The sequence below is a fragment of the Nicotiana sylvestris genome, chromosome 3 (genome assembly GCF_000393655.2).
Source record: "Nicotiana sylvestris chromosome 3, ASM39365v2, whole genome shotgun sequence".
NCBI classification, from domain to species: Eukaryota; Viridiplantae; Streptophyta; class Magnoliopsida; order Solanales; family Solanaceae; genus Nicotiana; species Nicotiana sylvestris.
In genome coordinates this window covers 114,883,182-114,906,293 of record NC_091059.1, presented here as the reverse complement: position 1 = coordinate 114,906,293, position 23,112 = coordinate 114,883,182, and the positions used below count along the sequence as shown (strand labels likewise).

The 23,112-nt window shown below is 39.7% G+C and overlaps 1 protein-coding gene and 1 long non-coding RNA gene across 2 annotated transcripts; both read right to left on the bottom strand.

Moving 5' to 3' along the window:
* Nucleotides 1-9,801: 9,801 nt before the first annotated feature.
* Nucleotides 9,802-10,273, bottom strand: LOC138888716 (uncharacterized). The gene is made up of 3 exons (XR_011405985.1): nucleotides 10,209-10,273; nucleotides 10,050-10,096; nucleotides 9,802-9,855 (listed from the first exon to the last, which is right to left on the bottom strand). It is a non-coding gene; the product is annotated as an uncharacterized lncRNA (long non-coding RNA).
* Nucleotides 10,274-10,312: 39 nt separating this feature from the next.
* On the bottom strand, nucleotides 10,313-13,810 carry LOC138887867 (zinc finger BED domain-containing protein RICESLEEPER 1-like). The gene is made up of 5 exons (XM_070169659.1): nucleotides 13,461-13,810; nucleotides 12,473-12,602; nucleotides 12,161-12,317; nucleotides 10,417-12,107; nucleotides 10,313-10,330 (listed from the first exon to the last, which is right to left on the bottom strand). Exons 1-5 carry the CDS (start codon nucleotides 13,808-13,810, stop codon nucleotides 10,313-10,315), a joined length of 2,346 nt encoding a protein of 781 aa, XP_070025760.1.
* Nucleotides 13,811-23,112: the final 9,302 nt, after the last annotated feature.

Here is a 23,112-nt window from a genome sequence, read left to right as displayed (position 1 = left end):
CTTCTTCAAGTTTCAATCTGAAATTCAATCAAAATCAAGTCTAATCTTCATCAAACACCCTCAAAATTGAGATATAAACTCCAAACAATATTCCCAATTGTTTGCAACAACACCCAACCCAAACAAATAATGGTTTTTGAAAACTCAAATTCGAATTCAAAGCTTCAAATCTTTTTTATGGTTGTCAATGGTGGAGAATCAAACACCTTCAAAATTTATTGATTGACAATTTCAATTAAACACCAATTGTGCAACATGAAAGGAAATTACTAAGTTAAAACTCTATAGTACAACGATTGAAATCCATTGATGAATTCCATTAAAAATATATACAACATGAAAGGATAAAAAACAGAGGACATCAGAGGAAGAAAAATCGGGGAAAGAACAGAGAATGAGAGATTGAGAGAGAGAGAGAGAGAGAGAGAGAGAGAGAGAGAGAATAAGGATGGAAAATAATTGATTCCTTATTCTATTCCTAATATAAAAGGATACTCATTTAATTCGTAAAGTGTATATAGTTGGTAAATTGTATATGCATATGTAATTATATTGAAACTTGAGTAGGGAGTGTAATAAAGTTTCAAATAGTATATAGGAAGGTAAAAATTCCTTATCACTTTTAGCCTATGCCAGAAACTATTTATATTCTGTAGCCGAAAAAAGTATATAAAATTTGTATAATTTTTGTATATAACATATAGAATGTATATATACACCAAAAATATTTGTTTAGGCCATTATTTTAAGAGTGGCTATACGGTGTCCTTTTTCCAAATCAGAAGGCACACATCCTTTGTTTCTTGGGCTGAAAATGTTGATAAAGGCACTTAGATCTTCTTAGGAGTTGTTTGGTAGGATGCATTAGATAAAATAATGCATGCATTAGCTGTGTGTATTAATAATACATTGTTTGGTACACCTTTTGAACATATGCACTAGTTATACAAATATTAGTTATACACCCTATTTGATCTGCATAACTAATGCATAGGAAACCATGGTATTAATAATGCAATGGGTTTTAATGCATGCATTAGCTTAGTTAAAGATAAAATTGCTCTTTAAAATTTATGCTTGATTAAAATATGTTATTATATTAATGCAAGTTTGATGTAAAGTTTGATACTGAAATTGCTCCCGCAATTTATATCTATACTCCACCAATTTCTTCATTATAAATTTATAAATTTATATTCTACTACTACGTACTTGAATGCATTTGTAATCAACTCTTTTTTCTTTTCTTTTTTTAATTCAAACTTTCTTTGACTTATAGTCCAAGAAAGTGGGAAATAAATTATACCCCTAGTAGCTAAATAAATATTTAACATATTTCTTTTTTTATATATAAGTAAATATTCAGTTCTATAGAACAATATAGGTAGACAAATTAAATAATTTTTTTAAAACCTATTTTTATATAAAAATATTAATCTTCAACATATGTTTCTTTTAAAAAGATAAAGTGATGGACTAGTTATGAAGGTATTTTTGTAAAAAGATAATTCTTTAAGAAATTGTGTCATGCTTTAATATATTAAACCAAACAATTACTAAGAAATATATTAGCATAACTAATATCAACATTACTAATACACCATATTCAGCATTATTCTTCTACACCCTACCAAACGGTCCCTTAGTGTGTTGAAATATTTGTCGCTTATTTCTCTTTGCCCGATGCCTGTTAGTCGAATTCTATAGTAGAAAATTCTGATAAAGAACATGGAAGATCTGGAGCATCAGCCTATTCTCGCTAAAACATAATATAGGGGTGCCAAGAATTATCTTTTGTCGTTGATATAAACAAAGAAAATCATCTTGTCTAAAGTTTTTCATCGTGTTTCTTCAAAGTTGGATCGTAAAAGATATTAGTACATCCATCATATTTTTTGTTAGGGTAAACATGTTTTTCAATTTTTACATGTTTAGTTGGCTTAAATATTTTGAAAGATATTTTTCTCATGAACTCATTTTCGTCCAATTGAAGAAAAATAAATTTCCTGCTAAAAGGAGGGAAAATATTTTTTAACTCTTTTTCAACATTCCTCACCCAATTTCTCACACCTAGTCTCACCCCCACCACCCCTGCACCCTAACCCCGCCACTTATGCTCGGCACTGCCACCCTGCCCCTAGACCCCGACTGTCATGACCCCGGTTCGCCCTCCGTGAACCATCGTGACGGCACCTAGTCTCTACGACTAGGTAAGCCTAATTTTGCGGAAGAAAACAAAAATTTTGCGAAAGTAAAATAATTTAAACCAGAAATAAAGTAATAACAGTGTTTAAATATGTCGCTCGGCTTACACCATTTTTAACTTTCAATACCAATACATAAATTCAAGACCCGAAAACCCACGAATCACAAGCTAAGATCAATACTACATAGCTCTAACTCCGGAATGTCTAATAAGAACAGAAAAAAATACAGAAGGACTAAATACTAAAAGCAGGAATAGAAAGGGACTTCTCGGTCTGCGGACGCGGCAGATGTACCTCGAAGTCTCTAGAGCAGTCGCCTCCTCAAGGATGATAGTCCTGAGTAGCGGTACCTGGATCTGCACATGAAAAACATGCGCAGAAGGGGCATGAGTACACCACAGCGGTACTCAGTAAGTGTCAAACCTAACCTCGGCTGGGTAGTGACGAGGAAGGTCAGGGCCCTACTGAGATTAAATAAATATAAAGATGACAGGATGAGATAAGCAGTACAATTGAGAATCTACAGTAAGAATCTATACAGATAATAAGAGTACAATGACGGAAACAGAGATGAAGGCAAACCACAAGAAAGTACCACTCATAACAAGGATGATAACCGGGGATCTCTTGGTATCCCGAGGATCTCTTGGTATCCTCAATATGTGCTAGGGATCTCTCGGTATCCCGAGGATCTCTTGGTATCCTCAATATGTGCTAGGGATCTCTCGGTATCCCGAGGATCTCTTGGTATCCTCAATATTTGTTAGGGATCTCTCGGTATCCCGAGGATCTCTTGGTATCCTCAATGTACATGCCAGGGATCCCTTGGTATCCCGCACCTCAGTTCAGATCATAAATACGTATGGAGGATTTCCCGGGATGCCGTCCTATAGTCCCAAAGTAAAAAACATACAGCAGCAACACAAGAATACCCAATTAAGCTAAATTTTGTACCAAGTAAACAGTTAATTCTAGTCTAACATGTTTCACGTAATGCAATTAAGCCAGTTTAAGCAAATAGGCAATTAAGTCAACTAAGCATGCTTTTCTAAACTAGCAACAGGCTAAATTCACAAGTACAATATAATAGGAAAAAGAACTCAATTGAAATACTTAAGAAAAAATCGGATTTACAATAATTAGCTCAAGTACACGCTCGTCCCCTCATGTACAAGGCATTTAAATTATCAAATATATCATATCCTAAGGGGAAGGTCCCCCACACAAGGTTAGACAAGTCACTTACCTCGAACCGGCTCAAAAATCAACCTGAAACCACGCTCTTGCCACGAGTACTCAACTCCAAATGGCCCAAATCTATTCAATTCAATTGCATAATGTAAATAACACTTCAAGTAACTGATTCTTCAATTAAATTCTAAGCTAATACGCGAAATTAGGTAAATGACCAAAATGCCCCTTGAGCTCATGTCTCGGAATCGGGTAAAATTTATATTTCCAAAATTCTCACACTCTCACGAGTTCAGTCATACCAAAAGCATCAAAATCGGACCTCAAATGGTCCATCAAATAATCACTCAAAAGCCTGCAATTAATCAAGCCCTAACCCCCCAATTACCACTGATTTTTCTTAGTTTTTCATGCTTAAATTGATAAAAATCTCTCCAATAACGAGTTTAGGGACCAAAGACCTTACCCCAATGAACTCCTCTAAAAATCCCTCTTGAAAAGTGCTCCCGAAGCTTCTTCCCATTTTGAAAAGATGAAAAATGGCTAATTTTTGCGAAGGCAAGAATTTATATGTTCTGCCCAGCGATTTCCGCATTTGTGGGCCTGGGACCGCATCTGCAGAGCCTAGGTCGCATCTGCGACTTTCACTTAAAGGCCCATTTTTCGCATCTGCGGTTACCCTTCCGCAGGTGCGGTACCGCTTCTGCGGTGAACTACCCGCATTTGCGGTTCCTAAAGAGATGGCCAAATTCCGCTTCTGTGGCGCCGCACCTGCGGAACCCAAACCGCATGTGCGGTTATGACAGAACCAGCAGCTGAAGCTGCAACTTAAATTCCAAAATCTTTCCGTCAACCATCCGAAATCATCCTGATGCCTCCGGGACCTCAACCAAGGGCACCAACAAGTCACAAACCACTATACAAACTTGTACAAATCTTTAAAACACCTAACACAACATCGGAACCTCGAATTAACCATGGATTTAAGCCTAAGAACTCCAAAATTCTCAAAATACACTTTCGATCAAAATGTCTATCAAACCTCATCCAAATGACCTGAAATTTTGCACACACGTCACATTCAACACTATGGAGCTACTCCAACTTTCGGAATTCCATTCCGACCCTCGGATCAAAATCTCACTATCGGACCGGAAATTTCAAAAATTCAACTTTCAACATTTTAAGCCTAAATTAGCTACGAACCTCCAAAACAAAATCCAAACACTCCCCTAAGCCCAAAATCACCTAATGGAGCTAACGGAACCATCGGATTTCCATTCCGAGGTCGTCTTCATACTGTTTCGACTATGGTCAACTTTCCAACACTTAAGTCTCATTTAGGGACTAAGTGTCCCAAAACTCCCTAAAACTCAAAATCGAACGTCCCGGCAAATCAAAATAGCACAAATAAACTCAGGGAAAGCAGTTAATAAGGGATCGGGGCGTTAATTCTTAAGACGACCGGCCGGGTCATCACATCCTCCTACACGTAAACATTCATTCATCCTCGAACGAGCATAAAGACATACCTGAAGTAGTGAAAAGATGAGGGTAATGGCTGTGCGTTTCCTGCTCGGTCTCCCAGGTCGCCTCCTCGACCGGCTGGTACTGCCACTGAACTTTCACGGATGCAATGTTCTTTAACCTCAGCTTTCTAACATGCCTGTCCAATATTGCTACTGGCTCCTCAACATAAGATAGATCCTTGTCCAACTGGACTGAACTAAAATCCAACTCGTGCGATGTATCACCGTGATACCTCCTGAGCATCGAAACATGGAATACCGAATGAACTCCGACCAAGTTGGGAGGTAAGGCAAGCTCATAAGCAACCTCCGCAACACGCCTCAATATCTTAAAAGGGCCAATAAATCTCGGACTCAATTTTCCTTTCTTCCCGAATCTCATAACGCCCTTCATAGGCGAAACCTGAAGCAGAACCCGTTCTCCAACCATATAGGAAACATCACGAACCTTCCAGTCCACGTAACTCTTCTGTCTGGACTGGGCTGTGTAGAGTCTATCCTGAATCACCTTAACCTTCTCCAAGGCATCCTGAACTAAGTTTGTGCCCAATAATCTGGCCTCACCCGGCTCAAACCAACCCACCGGGGTTTTACATCGTCTCCCATATAAAGCCTCATACAGTGCCATTTGAATGCTGGACTGATAGTTGTTGTTGTAAGCAAACTCCACCAATGGAAAGAACTGATCCCAAGACCCTCCAAACTCAATCACACAAGCACAGAGCATATCCTCAAGAATTTGAATAGTGTGCTCGGACTGTCCATCCGTCTGAGGGTGAAATGCGGTATTCAACTCCACCCGAGTACCCAACTTATGATGAACGGCCCTCCAGAACCGTGATGTAAACTGAGTACCCCTATCTGAGATGATGGACACTGGAATACCATGCAGACGAACAATCTCCCGGATATAAATCTCCGCCAACCGCTCCGAAGAATAAGTAGTACACACAGGAATGAAATGAGTGGACTTGGTCAGCCGATCCACAATCACCCAAATAGCATCGAACTTTCTCAAAGTCTGTGGGAGCCCAACTACAATGTCCATGGTGATCCGCTCCCATTTCCACTCCGGAATCTCTATCTGCTGAAGCAACCCACCCAGTCTCTGGTGCTCATACTTCACCTGCTGACAGTTGAGGCACCGAGCTACAAATCCAACTATATCCTTCTTCATCCGCCTCCACAGTAGTGCTGTCTCAAGTCCTGATACATCTTCGCGGAACCCGGATGGATGGAATACCGCAAACTATGGGCCTCCTCTAGAATCAACTTTCGAAGCCCATCAACATTGGGTACACAAATCCGACCCTGCATCCTCAATACCCTATCATCACCAAAAGTCGCATCTCTGGCATCACTGTGCTGAACCTTGTCCTTGAGGACAAGCAAATGAGGATCATCATATTGTCGCTTCCTAATACAATTAAATAAGGAAGACCGAAAAACCACGCAAGCTAGAACCCGACTGGGCTCCGAAAGATCCAATCTCACAAACTGGCTGGCTAAGGCCTGAATATCCATCGTCATAGGCCTCTCCGATGCTGGTAAACTCCCCAAACTCTTCGCCCGGTGACTCAAAGCATCGGCCACCACATTAGTTTTGCCCGGGTGATACAAAATAGTAATGTCATAGTCCTTCAGCAACTCTAACCACCTCCTCTGGCACAAAATTAGATCCTTTTGCTTGAACATGTGCTGCAAGATCTGATGGTTAGTATAAATCTCACAAGGCACCCCGTATAAGTAATGTTGCCAAATCTTCAGGGCATGAACAATGGCAACTAAATCAAGGTCGTGAACAGGATAGTTTTTCTCATGTATCTTCAATTGTCTTGACGCGTAGGCAATCACCCTACTGTCCTGCATCAACACCGCTCCGAGGCCAACCCTTGAGGCATCGCAATAGACCATATAAGACCCTGAACCTGTAGGCAGTATCAAAATTGGGGTTGTGGTCAAAGCTGTCTTGAGCTTCTGAAAGCTCGCCTCACACTCCTCCGTCCACTGGAACGGAGCACCCTTTTGGGTCAAACTAGTCATGGGGGCTGCAATCGATGAAAACCCCTCCACAAAATGACGATAGTAACATGCCAAACCCAGGAAACTGCGGATCTCTATAGCTGAGGATGGTCTGGGCCAACTCTGCATAGCCTCTATTTTCCACCTAAATTCCCCCACTCGATACCATGTGGCCTAAGAATGTCACTGAATCCAACCAAAACTCACATTTCGAGAACTTAGCATATAACTTCTTCTCTCTCAGAGTTTGAAGCACAGTCCTCAGGTGCTGCTCGTGATCTTCCTGACTCCAGGAATACACCAGAATATCATCAATAAAGACAATAATGAACGAGTCAAGAGACAGTCGGAACACATTGTGCATCAAATGTATAAAGGTTGTTGGGCCATTGGTCAGCCCAAATGACATAACAAGGAACTCGTAATGACCATACCGAGTCCTGAAAGCAGTCTTCGGGATATCTGGCTCCCGAATCTTCAACTGATGGTAACCTGAGCGCAAATCAATCTTAGAAAACACTCGTGCGCCCTGAAGTTGATTAAACAGATCATCAATATGAGGCAAAGGATAATAGTTCTTCACTGTAACCTTGTTCAACTGGCGATAATCAATACACATATGCATAGAACCATCATTTTTCATCACAAACAAAACAGCAGCACCCCAAGGTGATACACTGGGCCGAATAAAACCCTTATCAAGTAATTCCTGTAATTAATCCTTCAACTCAAGAGGAGCCATACAATTTGAAGGAATAGAAATGGGCTGAGTGCCCAGCAACAGATCAATGCCAAAATCAATATCTCTATCAGGCGGCATGCCCGGAAGGTCAGCTGGAAACACATCGAGAAAATCCTGTACTACTAGGACTGAATCAATTGAAGGGGTATCAACACTGACATCTCTCACATAAGCTAGATACGTGTCACACCCCTTCTCAACCATACGCTAAGCTTTAAGAAAATAAATGACTCTACTAGGAGTGTGATATAAAGTACCCCTCCACTCAACACGCGGTACACCTGGCATAGCCAGCATCATGGTTTTGGCGTGATAATCAAGAATAACATAATGGGGCGACAACCAGTCTATGCCCAAGATAATGTCAAAATCTACCATGTTTAGCAACAATAAGCCGGCTCTAGTCTCAAAACCACTAAGAGCAACCAAACACGACCAATAGATGCGGTCCACAACAAGAGAATCTCCCACGGGAGTAGAAACATAAACAGGGGAACTCAAAGAATTCCGAGATGCACCCAAATGCAGAGCAAAATAAGAAGACACATAAGAATAAGTAGAGCCTGGATCAAATAGAACTGATGCATCTCTGTGGCAAACCAATATAATACCTGTGATGATAGAATCGGAGGCAACAGACTCGGTACGGGCAGGAAGGCATATTATCTAGCCTGGCCTCCCCCTCTAGGGTGACTTTTACCTCCCCGACCTCTACCTCTAGTTGGCTGAGCAGGTAGGGTAGCAACTGGAGCTATAATCATATCCTGGGAACTCTGTGGGGCACGTTGTGGCTGAAATGTCTGTGGGGGTGCACTCCTCCCAAGTCTAGGGCAATCCCTCACTACATGGCGGGTGTCACCACACTCAAAACAAGCTCTGGGAGGACGTGGTGGCTATGACTAGCTCGGACCAGGTCAGTTGGACTGACCTCTAAAAGCACCTCACGCGGGAGGCGCGCTAGAAACTGGAGGTGCGTAATAAGGCTCCTGAGGCCTAGGAGGAGCTGGAATACCACTAGCTACTAGAAGAGCTGAATGAACAGGTCAACTCATATAACCCCTACCATGACGACCTGCAACTAGGGTATGAGCACCAGAATAATGGCCCGACTCTCGAGACCTCTTGGCCTCCCTCTCCTCTCTCTCCCTAGCATGCATACCCTCAATCCTCCTAGCAATTCTCACCACCTGCTGATAAGAAATATCCATCTCCAACTCCCGTTCCATGCTAGACCTGATGCTGAGAATAAGGCCCTCAATAAATCGCTGAACTCTCTCTCAAACAATAGAAACCAAGGCTGGTGCATGCCTAGACAAACTAGTGTAACGGACAGCATACTCTGAGATAGGGCTGTGCATGGATCAGATCGGATCGGATTTAGCATATTTCGGATTGAAATTTCGGATTTCGGATTGCAATTGGATCGGATTTTTAAATTTCGGATCGGATTGGTGATCGGATTTTCGGATCGGATTGTATGTATTATTAAGGAGTGTGTATAACTGTATATGGATAATGGATGTTACATAATACAATAGCATTAAAAAGAACAAAAATAGCAAACAAATGACTATAAATTACAGTACCTCAAGATTTTACTTTTGGCTTCATTCCAATTAATAAATATGTTACTAATGTCTAATAGTATAGTATTGTAAAATGTAAATGGTTAAAGCTGACAGTCTCATTGTACTTGCAACCCATAAAGGTACACAATATTGCACAAATTCATTTCCCAGTTGAAGCATAGCAGAAGCATAGCTAACAGCCTAACAGTTACAAGAGCAGAAGCATAGCAGAAGCATAACACAAGTCCCTGCAATAACTGTGGTACTTTGCAAAAGCATAGCAAAAGAATTTCAAGTTCTACTGATCATTCTCATTCAATCCAGATTCTTTTACGAACCAAAATGGAAGAAACACAAGAGCAGAAGCATAGCTAACAGTTCAAGAAAAGGTAACAATTCAACAGTTCAACATGTCCATAAACAAAACACAATCTTCAGAATAAAACAAAATTAACTAAAATCCCAAATAGCTGTTTAATCACTAATGAACTGAAATCCTCAATTAGAATTCCTTAATGCAGCAGCCTTAAGTTCTGGCACACCTGGCACACTGGAACTGAAATCCTCAACCTGGCACACTTTCAAGTTCTGCAATACTACACTTGTCAAAAGTGAGAGAATCAGTAAATGTGTATCATGTCAAGTTGGGCAGCCTGTGCAACAGCCTAATGCAGCAGCTTGACTGCTTGGTGGTAGAACAAAACAATACAATAGAGAAGGCTAAATGCAGCAGCTTGGTTCAATTTGTTAGAAGGCTTAAGAAAACTTTTAACATGCCCCGAACTCGTACCTTTTATATGTCGACGATGCAAGGCTCTCTTCCGGTATTAATCAAGTCTGTAGAATAAGATAGTAATAGAATAGATTAGTTTAAAAATAATCTAAAGAAACATAACATAAGTATACATTAAACACAAGTAAAGTAATAGAAGAAATAAGATAGTCTTACCCGCTTCAAGTTGTTCAAGATTATCTAAATCTTCTTCAATTTTAACCGGAGTTGTTGATTCATTCCGAAGCCAATATTGGACACACACAAGAGCTTGAACCAATCTAGGTGTCAATGAACTCCTAAATGGATCAAGTATGCGTCCACCGGTACTAAAGGCTGATTCTGAGGCAACACTAGAAATAGGAATGGCTAGCACATCACGTGCCATCTCAGCAAGTGCGGGAAATCTGGGTGAATTCAACTTCCACCACCCCAGAATTTTAAAATTTTCAAAGTCTTCCTCAACATCTTCACCCAAATATTTATCTAACTCTGTTTTAGAATCAATTCCTTCACCCTTCTTATGCTTCTTTAAATCTAACATGAATTTTGAAAGCGATGATGAAGAAGTAGATGAAGTTGGAGAAGATGGACATGAACCAGGGGAAGATGGAGAAGATGGACATGAACCAGAAGATGGAGAATATGGAAATGAACCAGAACCACCATTCTTCTTTGCATACACATTGAACAAAGATTCCATGTATGTCTTCACCTCAATTTGTATTTTCACACCTATTGTTTCTCCAAACATGGCAGCAAGAGCAAACGAAAGAGATTGAAACTTGTGGCGTGGATCGAACACACATGAAATAAAAATCATTTTGTTCATCTTTTGTGGATCCCCCCAATACTTATCAAACTTCTCTTTCATATTATTTGCCATTTCTTTCAAGGTAGCATCTTCACTTTGCATCAACTCTTTCAAAGAAGAACCAACAACACATATCTCAAGAAAGTGCACATTAGACGTAATATAAAGTGTACCTGATACCTTCAAGGTGAGTTCATAAAATATTTCAAGAAACTTCACAATACGTCTTACACTATCCCAATCAGTACTTAAAAGTGGACCTGCAGGCTGTCCATCCTCACAAATACAGTTAGAAATACATGACATCAAACCATAATCAATATCACAATATTTTGTAAAGGCTTCCTCATAAACTGTAGCAACCTTCAACATCAAATATGTGGAGTTCCACCTAGTAGGAACATCCAAGCACAATGATTTTTTAGAAGTTATCCTATCTAGATCACAACATTCTTTAAACTTCTTCCATCTTGCTGGAGATTGTCTAATGTACCTAACAGCTTGTCTTATTCGTTCCACAGACACACTCCCTTCTCTCAACCCATCTTGAACAACTAGATTGATGATGTGAGCCATACATCTAACATGAACATGCTTACCTTCCATCAAGTTAGTGTTCCATCTAGTAAATTGTTTGGATAATTCTTTAACCATGACATCGTTAGAACTTGCATTATCAACTGTCACAGTAAATACTTTATCCACCCCCCATTCAAGTAAACACTTAGCAACACCACTAGCTAAATCTTGACCTTTGTGACTAGTAATTGGACAAAAATTTAATATCTTTTTATGCAAATTCCAATTCTTGTCAATGTAATGTGCTGTAACACACATATAGTTAATTCTTTGAATTGATGTCCATGTATCAGTCGTAATACAAATTCTCTGTTTTGATTCTTTAAAAATTGACTTCAAAGCAAGTTTTTCATCATGGTAAATCTCAAAACAATCTCTAGTCATAGTAGTACGAGATGGAATATGAAATAAAGGTTGAAGAGCTCTCACGAAGTCTCTAAATCCATCCTTTTCAACAGAAATGAAGGGTTGTTCATCTATAATTATCATACGAGCTAAAGCCCTCCTACATGCCTCTTGATCAAATTTCCAAGGGATAAGTGAGACATCACCTGTTTGACCTTTCGGTTGAAAAGCTAATTTTGTCTGGCTTGTCTCCGGCTTGTGGGGATTGTTCGGACACTTGAGAAGATGTGATAGCAAATTGCTTGTACCACTGTTTTTGGTGTTAGCTACATATTCTTCTGGAAGTACTTGCATTTCGCTTTTTTAACACCGTCGTCATCGGTGAACTTACTGAAGTGTCGCCAAGCCACTGATCTTTCTTTCATGATTTTTCTTTTCTTCGAACCAGAATCAGATTCGACGTTGCTTGTGGAATCATTTGAAGCACCACTTTCACCACATTTTACAAGGGCTTGAACTTTATTCACCATCTCTACCTCATCTTCCATCTACGAAACAAAACAAAAAATTAAAATTAAAATCGGATTCAAAATAGTAGTATAGTATGGTATGGTCTATTTCTGTTTAAGAAAATCAAGAGTGAAACCCACAATTTATTTCATCAATTTTATCCAAGAAATAAAAAAGAACAAAGAGACCTAACCCTAGTGTCTTTCTTAAGAATTTCATCAATTCTTAGTGTCTTACCAGTTACCAGTGCGGTCGCCGGAACACAGAGAAGAGATAGAGGAAGCGACGAGCAGGAGGGAGCAGCTTGAGGCGTCGCGTGAAGACTGAAGTGAGCAGCACCAGCACAGCAGTCTCTGGGTGTGAGTCACACCGTGTGACTTGTGAGGCGTGAAGAGTGAAGACTGAAGCCGGGAAGTGAGCAGTGAGGACTGAAGCCGGGAAGTGAGCAGTGAGGACTGAGTCTGAGCTCTGAGGCGTGAGAACTGAGATAAGGCAGCAAGTTGCTTCTGAGAATTAGATGGAGGCAAAATGAAATAAGACCTAATGCACTTAACCCTAAAAATAAAATTATTATTTATCTTTCCCTTAATAAATTCGGATTTTGGATCGGATCGGGTTCAAACTATACAAATCCGAATCCAATCCGAAAATCCGAAATTTTAATAAATCAAATCCGAATCCGATCCAAATATCCGAAATCCGAAATCCGAAATCCGAATTTGAGCGGATCGGATCGGATTTCGGATATCCGATCCAAATGCACAGCCCTACTCTAAGACAGTCATAGGACCCTGGCGCAAATGCTCAAACTCTGTGCGTTATACGTCCCTGAGGCTTTGAGGAACATACTCTCTCAAGAACAGATCTGAAAACTGAGTCCAAGTCAGTGAAGCAGCCTCATCCGGACTGTCTAACTCATATGTGCGCCGCCACTCATAGGTGGCTCCTCGAAGCTAGAAAGTAGTGAAGGAAACCCCGCTCGATCCTGATATACCCATGGTACGGAGAATGCGGTAACTCTCATTTAGAAATCCTAGAGCATCCTCCGATGCTAGACCACTGAATACAGGAGGCTTGTACTTCTTGAACCTCTCAAGCCTCAGCTGCTCCTCCTTGGAAGTCGCTGCCCTATCCTTGGGCTGATCTGGCACTGCAGGCGGTACAAGAATAATCTCACGGACCTGCTCAACATGCACTCACTGCTCAAAAGTGCGGGCGGCAGAGTCTGTGCTCCTCCCCCGGCCTGAGATGTAGCTGCAGCAAAAGGAAGCAACCCTGTCTGAGCCAGAGTGGTGTACATGCTCATGAACTGTGCCAAAGTCTCCTGAAGGGCTGGAGTAGTGGTAGTAGTAGGCGTGCCAGGAGCCTGGACTCCAGCTGGAACTGATGGTGGTACCTCGGCGGCAGCTCGCGCAGGTGCTCTAGCTGCACCACATCCGCATCCTCGTCCTCTACCCCGGCCCCGACATCTGACTACTGCAGTAGGGGGTGTGGGTGCCTGATCGTCTCGGGTGGCACATGTCCTCACCATTTGTGAGAGAATAGAAGACAGAAGTTTAGAATTGTGATGTCAAAATATCGCACGACAAGGAAATCAAATGAAGTGAAAATTTTCCTAACAGTTACATAGCCATTCGTAGATAAGTACAGAAGTCCCTGTACCGATCAGCGAGACTCTAATAAACCGGCTTGTGATCCATGACTCCTATGAACCTAAGGCTCTAATATCAACTTGTCACAACCCAGTTGGTCGTCAGTGAACCATCGTGATGACACCTAGTCTCTACGACTAGGCATATGCTAATTTGCGGAAGAAAACCAAAATTTTGCGGAAGTAAAACAATTTAAAACAAAAAGAAAGTAGTAACAGTATTTAAATGTGCTGCTCGGCTTACACCATGTTTAACTCTCAATACCAATACATAAATCCAAGACCCGAAAACCCACGAATCACAAGTTAAGATCAATACTACATAGCTCTAACTCTGTAATGTCTAATAAGAACAGAAAAATATACAGAAAGACTAAATACTAAAAGCAGGAATAGAAAGGGACTTCTCAGTTTGCAGACGCGGCAGATGTACCTCGAAGTCTCTAAAGTAGTCGCCTTCTCAAGGATGATAGGCCTGAGTAGCAGTACCTGGATCTGCACATGAAAAACATGCATAGAAGGGGCATGAGTACACCACAGCGGTACTCAATAAGTTCCAAGCCTAACCTCGGCTGGATAGTGATGAGGAAGGTCAGGGCCCTACTGAGATTAAATAAATATAAAGATGATAGGATGAGATAAGCAGTACAATTGAGAATCTACAGTAAGAATCTATACAGGATAATAAAAGTACAATGACAGAAATAGAGATGAAGGCAAACCACAAGGAAGTACCACTCATAACAAGGATGATAACTGGGGATCTCTTGGTATCCCAAGGATCTCTTGGTATCCTTAATATATGCTAGGGATCTCTTGGTATTCCGAGGATCTCTTGGTATCCTTAATATGTGCTAGGGATCTCTCGGTATCCCGAGGATCTCTTGGTATCCTCAATATACGTGTCAGGGATCACTTGGTATCCCGCACCTCAGTTCAGATCACAAATACGTACGGGGGATCTCCCGGGATGTCGTCCCGTAGTCCTAAAGTAAAAAACACACAGCAGCAACACAAGAATACCCAATTAAGCTAAATTTCATACCAAGTAAACAGTTAATTCTAGCCTAACATGTTTCACGTAATACAATTAAGGTAGTTTAAGTAACTAGGCAATTAATAGCCTGTTTGGCCAAGCTGCAAAAATCAGCTTATTTTGAGAAGTGCTTTTCTCAAAAGTACTTTTGATGAGAAGCAGTTTGTGTTTGGCTAATTAGTTTGAAAAGCACTTCTGGGCAGCAATTAGTGTTTGGCCAAGCTTTAAAAAACTGCTTCTAAGTGTATTTTTCTCAAAAGTGTTTTTCAAAAAAGTGCTTTTGAAGAGAAGCTACTTTTTTCTGCTTCTGTTTCTCCTAAAAGCACTTTTTTTTCCTTCCAGAAGCTTGGCCAAACACCTCAATTTTTGGCCAAAAGTGCTTTTGGCCAAAAAACGTTTGGCCAAAAATAGCACTTTTGGCCAAAAATAAGCTTGGCCAAATAGGCTATAAGTCAACTAAACATGCTTTTCTAAACTAGCAACAGGCTAAATTCACAAGTAGAATAAAACATGAAAAAGAACTCAATTGAAATACTTAAGGAAAAACCGGATTTGCAACAATTAGCTCAAGTACGCGCTCGTCACCTCCCGTACAAGGCATTTCAATTATCAAATATATCATATCCTAAGGGGGAAGGTCCCCCACACAAGGTTAGACAAGCCACTTACCTCGAACCGGCTCAAAAATCAACTCGAAACCACGCTCTTGCCTTGAGTAATTGACTCCAAATGGCCCAAATCTATTCAATTCAATTGCATAATGTAAATAACACTTCAATTAACTGATTCTTCAATTAAATTCTAAGCTAATATGCGAAATTAGGTAAAATGATCAAAATGCCCCTTGGGCGCATGTCTCAGAATCGGGTAAAATTTATATTTCCAAAATCCCCACACTCTAACGAGTTCAGTCATACCAAAAGCATCAAAATTGGACCTTAAATGGTCCCTCAAATCATCACTCAAAGGCCTCTAATTAGTCAAGCCCTAACCCCCCCCCCAATTACCACTGATTTTCCTTAATATTTCATGCTTAAATTGATAAAAATCACTCCAATAACAAGTTTAGGGACCAAAGACCTTACCCCAATGAACTCCTCTGAAAATCCCTCTTGAAACGTGCTTCCCAAGCTTCTTCCCGTTTTGAAAAAATAAAAAATGGCTAATTTTCGCGAAGGCAGGAATTTATATGTTCTGCCCAGCGATTTCTACATTTGCAGGCCTGGGACCGTATCTGCGGTCCTGCTTGTGAGGAGCCTAGGTCGCATCTACGACTTTCACTTAAAGGTCCATTTTTCGCATTTGTGGTTACCCATCCACAGGTGCGGTACCGCTTCTGCGGTGAACTACCCGCATCTGCAGTTTCTGAAGAGATGGCCAAATTCCGTTTCTGCGGCGCCGCACCTGCGGAACCCAAACCGCAGGTGCGGTTATGATAGAATCAGCAGCTGAAGCTGCAACTTAAATTCCAAAATCTTTCTGTCAACCATCCGAAATCATCTCGAGGCCTCCGGGACCTCAACCAAGGGCACCAACAAGTCACAAACCACTATCCAAACTTGTACCAATCCTTAAAATACCTAAAAAAACATCGGAACCTTGAATTAACTATGGATTTAAGTCGAAGAACTCTAAAATTCTCAAAATATGCTTTCGATCAAAAAGTCTATCAAACCTTATCCGAATGACCTGAAATTTTGCACACACGTCACATTCAACACTACAGAGCTACTCCAACTTCCGGAATTCCATTCTAACCCTCGGATCAAAGTCTCACTATCGGACCGGAAACTTCAAAAATTCAACTTCCGGCATTTCAAGCCTAAATTAACTACGGACCTCCAAAACACAATCCGAACACGCCCCTAAGCCCGAAATCACCTAATGGAGCTAAGGAACCATCGGATTGCCATTCCGAGGCCGTCTTTACACTGTTCCGACTATGGTCAACTTTCCAATACTTAAGCTCTCATTTAGGGACTAAGTGTCCCAAAACTCCCTGAAACTCAAAACCGAACATCCCGACAAATCAAAACAATAGAAATAAACTTGGGGAAGCAGTTAATAGGGGATAAGGGCATTAATTCTTAAGACGACCAGCCGGGTTATCACACTGACATTCTACCTTCCCCCGCCTTTATCTATTTTGTCTCCTAAAGTGTTTGTCTAAATTATGAAAATTTCAAAAAAAATATTTTCTTCTACGTAAATACCAAACACCATAATTTAAGTATTAAAAAATCACATGTATTTCCAAGAAGCATTATAGGAACATAAGAGTAGAGGAGGTCGAGAGGGCTATGCGTAAGATGCACATGGGTAGAGCTACCGGGCCAGATGAAATACCTGTGGAATTTTGAAAGAATGGGGGTAGGGCAGGTTTGTAGTGGCCCACTAGGTTGTTTAATGTCATTTTTAGGACGAAGAAGATGTCTGATGAATTGAGGCGGAGTACGATGATTCCTCTGTATAAAAATAAGGGAGATATCCAAAGTTGCAATAATTATAGGGGAATTAAGCTGTTAAGCCATATTATGAAAGTTTGGGAGAGGGTGGTTGAAGTGAGGGTGAGGACCAGTGTGTCCATTTCTGAGAACCAATTCGGTTTCATGCGGGGCGTTCGACTATGGAAGCCATTCACATTGTGAGAAGATTGGTGGAGCTGTATAAGAAGATGAAGAAGGACTTGCACATGGTGTTCATTGACCTAGAGAAAGCATATAACAAAGTCCCGAGATAGGTGCTTTGGGATGCTTGGAGGCTAAAGGGATCCCAGTAGTCTACATTAGGATGATTAATGACATGTATGATGAAGCTAAGACTCGGATTAGGGCAGCAGGAGGAGACTCGAAACACTTTCCGATTATGATGGGATTGCACCAGGGATCAACTCTTAGTCCATTCCTATTTTTCTTAGCAATTGACGCATTGACGAGACACATTCAAGGTGAGGTGCCATGGTATATGTTATTTGCTGATGATATAGTTTTAATTGAGGAGACGGGGGGTGGTGTTAACGAGAGGCAGTGTTGATACCCAATTTTTTCCTGTATATTTTTATATGCAAAATGCTTTCAAAATAGCAAGTCCAAATGTTCTAGTATTTTTTTTTCTTTCCTAATTTTTAAAAGATTTTTAAATCAATTTATTGCCCTATTTTATCAGTAAAAAAACCAATAATTATTCCCCAAATTATCATATTTGGTGATTCATTTATTGTATTCTCATATTTATACCAAAATATAGCTAAGGTAATTTTGCACATGTTTTTACAAATTTATTTAGTATTTTAAAGCTAAATTGCATATAATTGCAATATTAGCCTATTTTAAGATTTAAGTGCGTTTATTATTACAAAATTGATTACAGTATTTTTAATTTCATATTTATATTTATTAATTAATTTAGTACCTTTAATTTGTTTTCAAAAATTATTTTACTATTTTTTATAAAATAAATAAGGGAAAAGTGGCTATTTAAATGCTAGCCCTACTTATTTCAATTTTAGCCTAAATTCTACCCCAGTTAAACCCAATTAAACCCCAGCCCAATTCCTAAAATTACCCACCCCTGACCCAATTAAATCCAACCTGCCCGACTCCCCATTTAATCCAGGTCGTTGATCAAAATGATCAACGACTACATTATCTCCTTTCCTTTTTTAATTCACCAACCCCACTAATCCTAAGTCATTTTCACCTACCCGCCGCCTCTGAAACCCTCCACTCTCTCAAACTCTATCGAGTCTTCTCAGAACCTAGCCGCCTCTTACCACTTCCACCCTGAAAGCCACCGGAATCCATGGCTTCTGGGGCTTTGGGAGTCTTATACCTACCTCCTGTTACTCTTATACACCTGATCTCTGAAGATTCAAGGCCTGACATTGAAGGTTTGTACCCAGACCTCTGTCGATTCGAGGTTCCACGGCCATCTCCGGCCTTGCTCCGGCGTACCATGGTTGTTTAAGCCTGATCCTGACCTCTCCGACTCAGATCGGTGACTTTTCAAAGCCTTTCTCATTTCTAGGGTTCTTCTAAAACTCTAACCTTTCGAGGTTTTTCCGATTCCCTTAGATCTGTTCCAGATCCATGCGTTCCTTAAGGTCTTAAACGTTTTCCTGACTACTTTCAAAATCTTTCTTTTCCGATCTAGGATTTTCTGAAAGTATTTAAGTGTTTTCTAACTTTCTTTTTCCTTTTATGTGTATTTGCTTCTACTGGGTTCTTGTATTTTCTTCTACCATGTTCTTACATGTTTTTTCTACTATATTTTCCTATACTATGTTCTCGTATGCTTTTCTATTGTATGCTTTCTCTACTGTGTTCTGATATGTTTCTCCTACTATATTTTCTTACCAAGTTCTTAAGTTTTCTTATTAAGTTCCTTTTACCGAGTTCTGTTTAAAGTTTCTTCTAAAATTTCTTAGCATGCTTCTTCTACAGTTCCTATCAGTCTTCTCTATTATGTTTCGTATTAGCTTCTTATACTCTATTTTTTCTTTGAATTCTGCTACTATGTTCTGCGTGTTACTTGCTATCATTGTTTTCTCATGCGTTTCTGCTACTCTGAGCCTGTTTCGATTACTTGCCTTCTCATCTCTGTACTTGATTCAAGGTGGAAACCCTAGAATTCGGGGGTTCTGCCAAGTTTGATTATGTGATTTAATTGAACTAGGGTTTTTATTTTAGAACCCCTAACTCTTTCAGACCAACTTCGAGTCTCTGAACCGAGTTTGGACATCCGTGTTTGCATATGATTCTGACCTTTGGCTAAACTCTTCTAAAACTCTTACTTCACTCGATTTTTCTATTGATTTTTCAATGGCACAACATTTTCTTTCAACTCAACGTGTTTGTGTGCTCTTTATATGTGATGAATCTTCCTCTAAAAAGGCTTTCAACTCGTGATTGATTCAAATTCCTTCCAAATAGGTCTGATTGATTCCCTTTCCATTGTTTGTTGATTTCCCTTAAGTTAAAAAAAAACATTTCCCATCTTTTTGACTCGGTTCATTCATGCAAGACCCCTGACCTTTGATTTACTAGCTGTTAATTGATTTTCTTGCCTTGTTTGTGCAATCGCGTATTTCAGAAATTATGTCCTTAAACAACCTTTATGTATTTACCCTTAATTGCATGTTGTGCACAAAGTGCTTATTCATTTTTTCTTTCCTTAAATTGTTTTTACCCGTTTGAATCTGAATCCCTTAATTAAGGGAAGTCTTGTGTAATTGATTGACAATCAGTTCCTTGACTATTTTCTTACCTTATTTCTTCATGATTTTCACACTATAAAAGGCACGACCTTTTTCACAAAAAGGACACATCAGAATCCTTCTAAACTCATACTCTCTCACAACAACTTTCTCTTCTGTCTGCATTGTGGCCTGTTTACAAGACCTACTACTTTTTTTTTGTTTCCTTTGAAACTGGTATGTCCTGATTTAAGCTTCAGCACCACAACAATGTGTTTATTTTTAGTCTATGTATCCATGTCTACTTTACTGCTTTATGTAGAGTTCAACATTTAAATTAGTATGTTTATGTCCTACTGCCTGTTTCTACTATGAATCATCGCTCCCTATTTCCCTTTATGTGCTTTGAGTTACAGTTTAAAACATGGCAATATGCAAGTTATTGTCTATGGATTGAACTTGATCCCTTAGAGGATCCTAACCTCTAAACAATGTGTTCTAACAAGCTCATGGGTGTGCCAGAATTTCCCATTGCGGGGTATGCCCACTAGCCTGTCCTTGCCTCCTTACCACCTCTCCATTCCCTATACCCCTGTGTGTATTAATGTAAATTGTTTCCCTTCCCCTTTCCCCTTTTTAGAATTCTGCACTTGCACCCTCTCTTAGTCTCTAAGTTCTCCCCCCCCCCCTTGTGAGCCTTGCCTTGGGACCTTGAGTTCCTCTGAACTTGGACACTTGAGGGCTGGCCCTTCCACACTGCACTATGTCCTAATCTGGTGATACATTTGGGTGTAAGCCCTACTCGGAGTTCATATGAGACTCTTAGGGAACTTTGATACACCCCAAATGAGAGAAAGGCTTTGAAATAAAATCTCTTGGAGTTGGTTTACTTCATACTTCAGACAAGAAGTCTGAATCAGGCTCTCCTTGGTTGTACTTTTTCTGATTGTATTTTTTCTTTACTTTACTCTTTTTGGGCTGTAATAACTTTGTAATAAAACTCTCGGGGATGGCTACTGAAAAGGGAGGGGTAACTATGTATGCAAAAAGAGGTAGATAACCTGCCTATAGGAGTTAATGAATTCCTGCATTCTCATATAAACACCATGTCTATAGGAATCTTGCATTCTCATATAGATACTGTGTCTCTAAGAATTTCTGCATTCTCATGTATAGATACCATATCTGTAGGAATCTTGCATTCCCATATAGATACCATGCCTATAGGTTATTTTTGAATTTCTGCATATCATATAGATATCTTGCCTATAGGAATTTCTGAATTTCTACATATCATATAGATATCCTGCCTATAGGTTCTTTCTGAATCTTGCATATGCATTCCTCATTAGTCAAACATGTTTATAGGTCTTAAATAATCAATCGCAATTAGATATCATGTTCATAGGCTTTAAACGAAATTCAGCATCTAGATGCCATGCCTATAGATTTCTGCATTTTTTACTATGTTTATAAAAGTGTCCAAAATCAACAACACATAGAAAGCATGCCTATAGGAGCTTTAATCGAATCTGAACCGCTTCACTCGCTTATAAGTCTAAAACCAGTAACAATGACGCATGCTCTTTTGCTAAAACTCGCCTTTCTTTAATAACAGACGATTTTTCTTAAATTAGTATGTATTCATATATACTTCATTGTTTCTGGAATCAGTAGATATCATGCCTGTAGGGTCTTCGTCTAACACTTAGGTAAGCCATAGGGTAAAAGTTTATACATTAAATCTGTTGTTATTAATTACAACCAGCAGGCAGGCCTGATTCGGGTTTCTTATCTGAACTATGTAATAAATCAGTCTGCCTCAATCCTTTAAGTTTGATCAGACCCTAAACAGTATGTGTAAGTCATGCTACTTACTTGCTTTCTTTGTTTAAAGGAGGTGTATCTGAGCCTTTCTACTTGCTGTATGCTTTCCCCCAATTTGCTATACATGTTTTTGTATGTTGCCTTAGTATTTTACTCTTTTGAAACCACAAATAAGCCCAATATCTCCTCCCTTTAGGATTAATAGTCCCAAATACCTCCGGGACTGATAGGATTGGGACGGGTAATAGCATGCAATAAGTAATCGAGACCAATCTGTGTTTTACCTTAACGGGGTAGGAAGGGTAGATATGGATATGATGACCACGCGGTAACATCACGTGTAGCCCCTCACTGAGGAGTGATTACCGAATATTGTGTGAGGTGATCCATATTATTTACAAACCTAGGACCCCTTTTCCTTTATTTATTTGTTTCATTGTTTATTCTCAAATTTCAAACTATTTTCTTAAAAAAAATCAGCTCTTCATTTAGTTCTTTTAACTTCACCTATTTTGTAACCATTACGTGAAAATCCCCTCTTGTTTGAAGTTCTTATTTGCCTACGTGTTATTTGTACCTAAAGCCACAACAATGGTTTGGTCGGGAACCACATTAGTGGATCCTGAGGGGTGCCTAACACCTTCCCTTTGGGATAATTTCAAGCTCTTACCCAATCTCTGGTTACTCAAAACAAACCCCTTCTAGTGTCCTAATGCACTTTAATCATTAGGTGGTGACTCTTCTATTCAAACCCAATTCCCAAAAGGGAAAGAGTTGTTCTCCCAAATGTCATAAACCCAATTTCGCGAGAAAAAGGGGGTGCGACAGTATGGCGACTCTGCTGGGGATTTTTAGGCTTTTACCATTTCAGACTATTATTGTGATTTATGCTTCTTTATACGCAATTATTTGTTTATTTCTTTTAAGCACTCAATTTTCTTTTCGATTGCAAAGCTGACTTGCCTATTTGTTTCTTTTCCTTTACTACTGCTTTAAATTATGAAAAACTATTGTACTGCTTTCCTAACGTGCAAATACATGATAACCTGCTTTAATTGTTGCATAATCATGCTCAACATCATATTCCACTCGTGCCAAACAAAATACCATTGCAATGCTTATAAT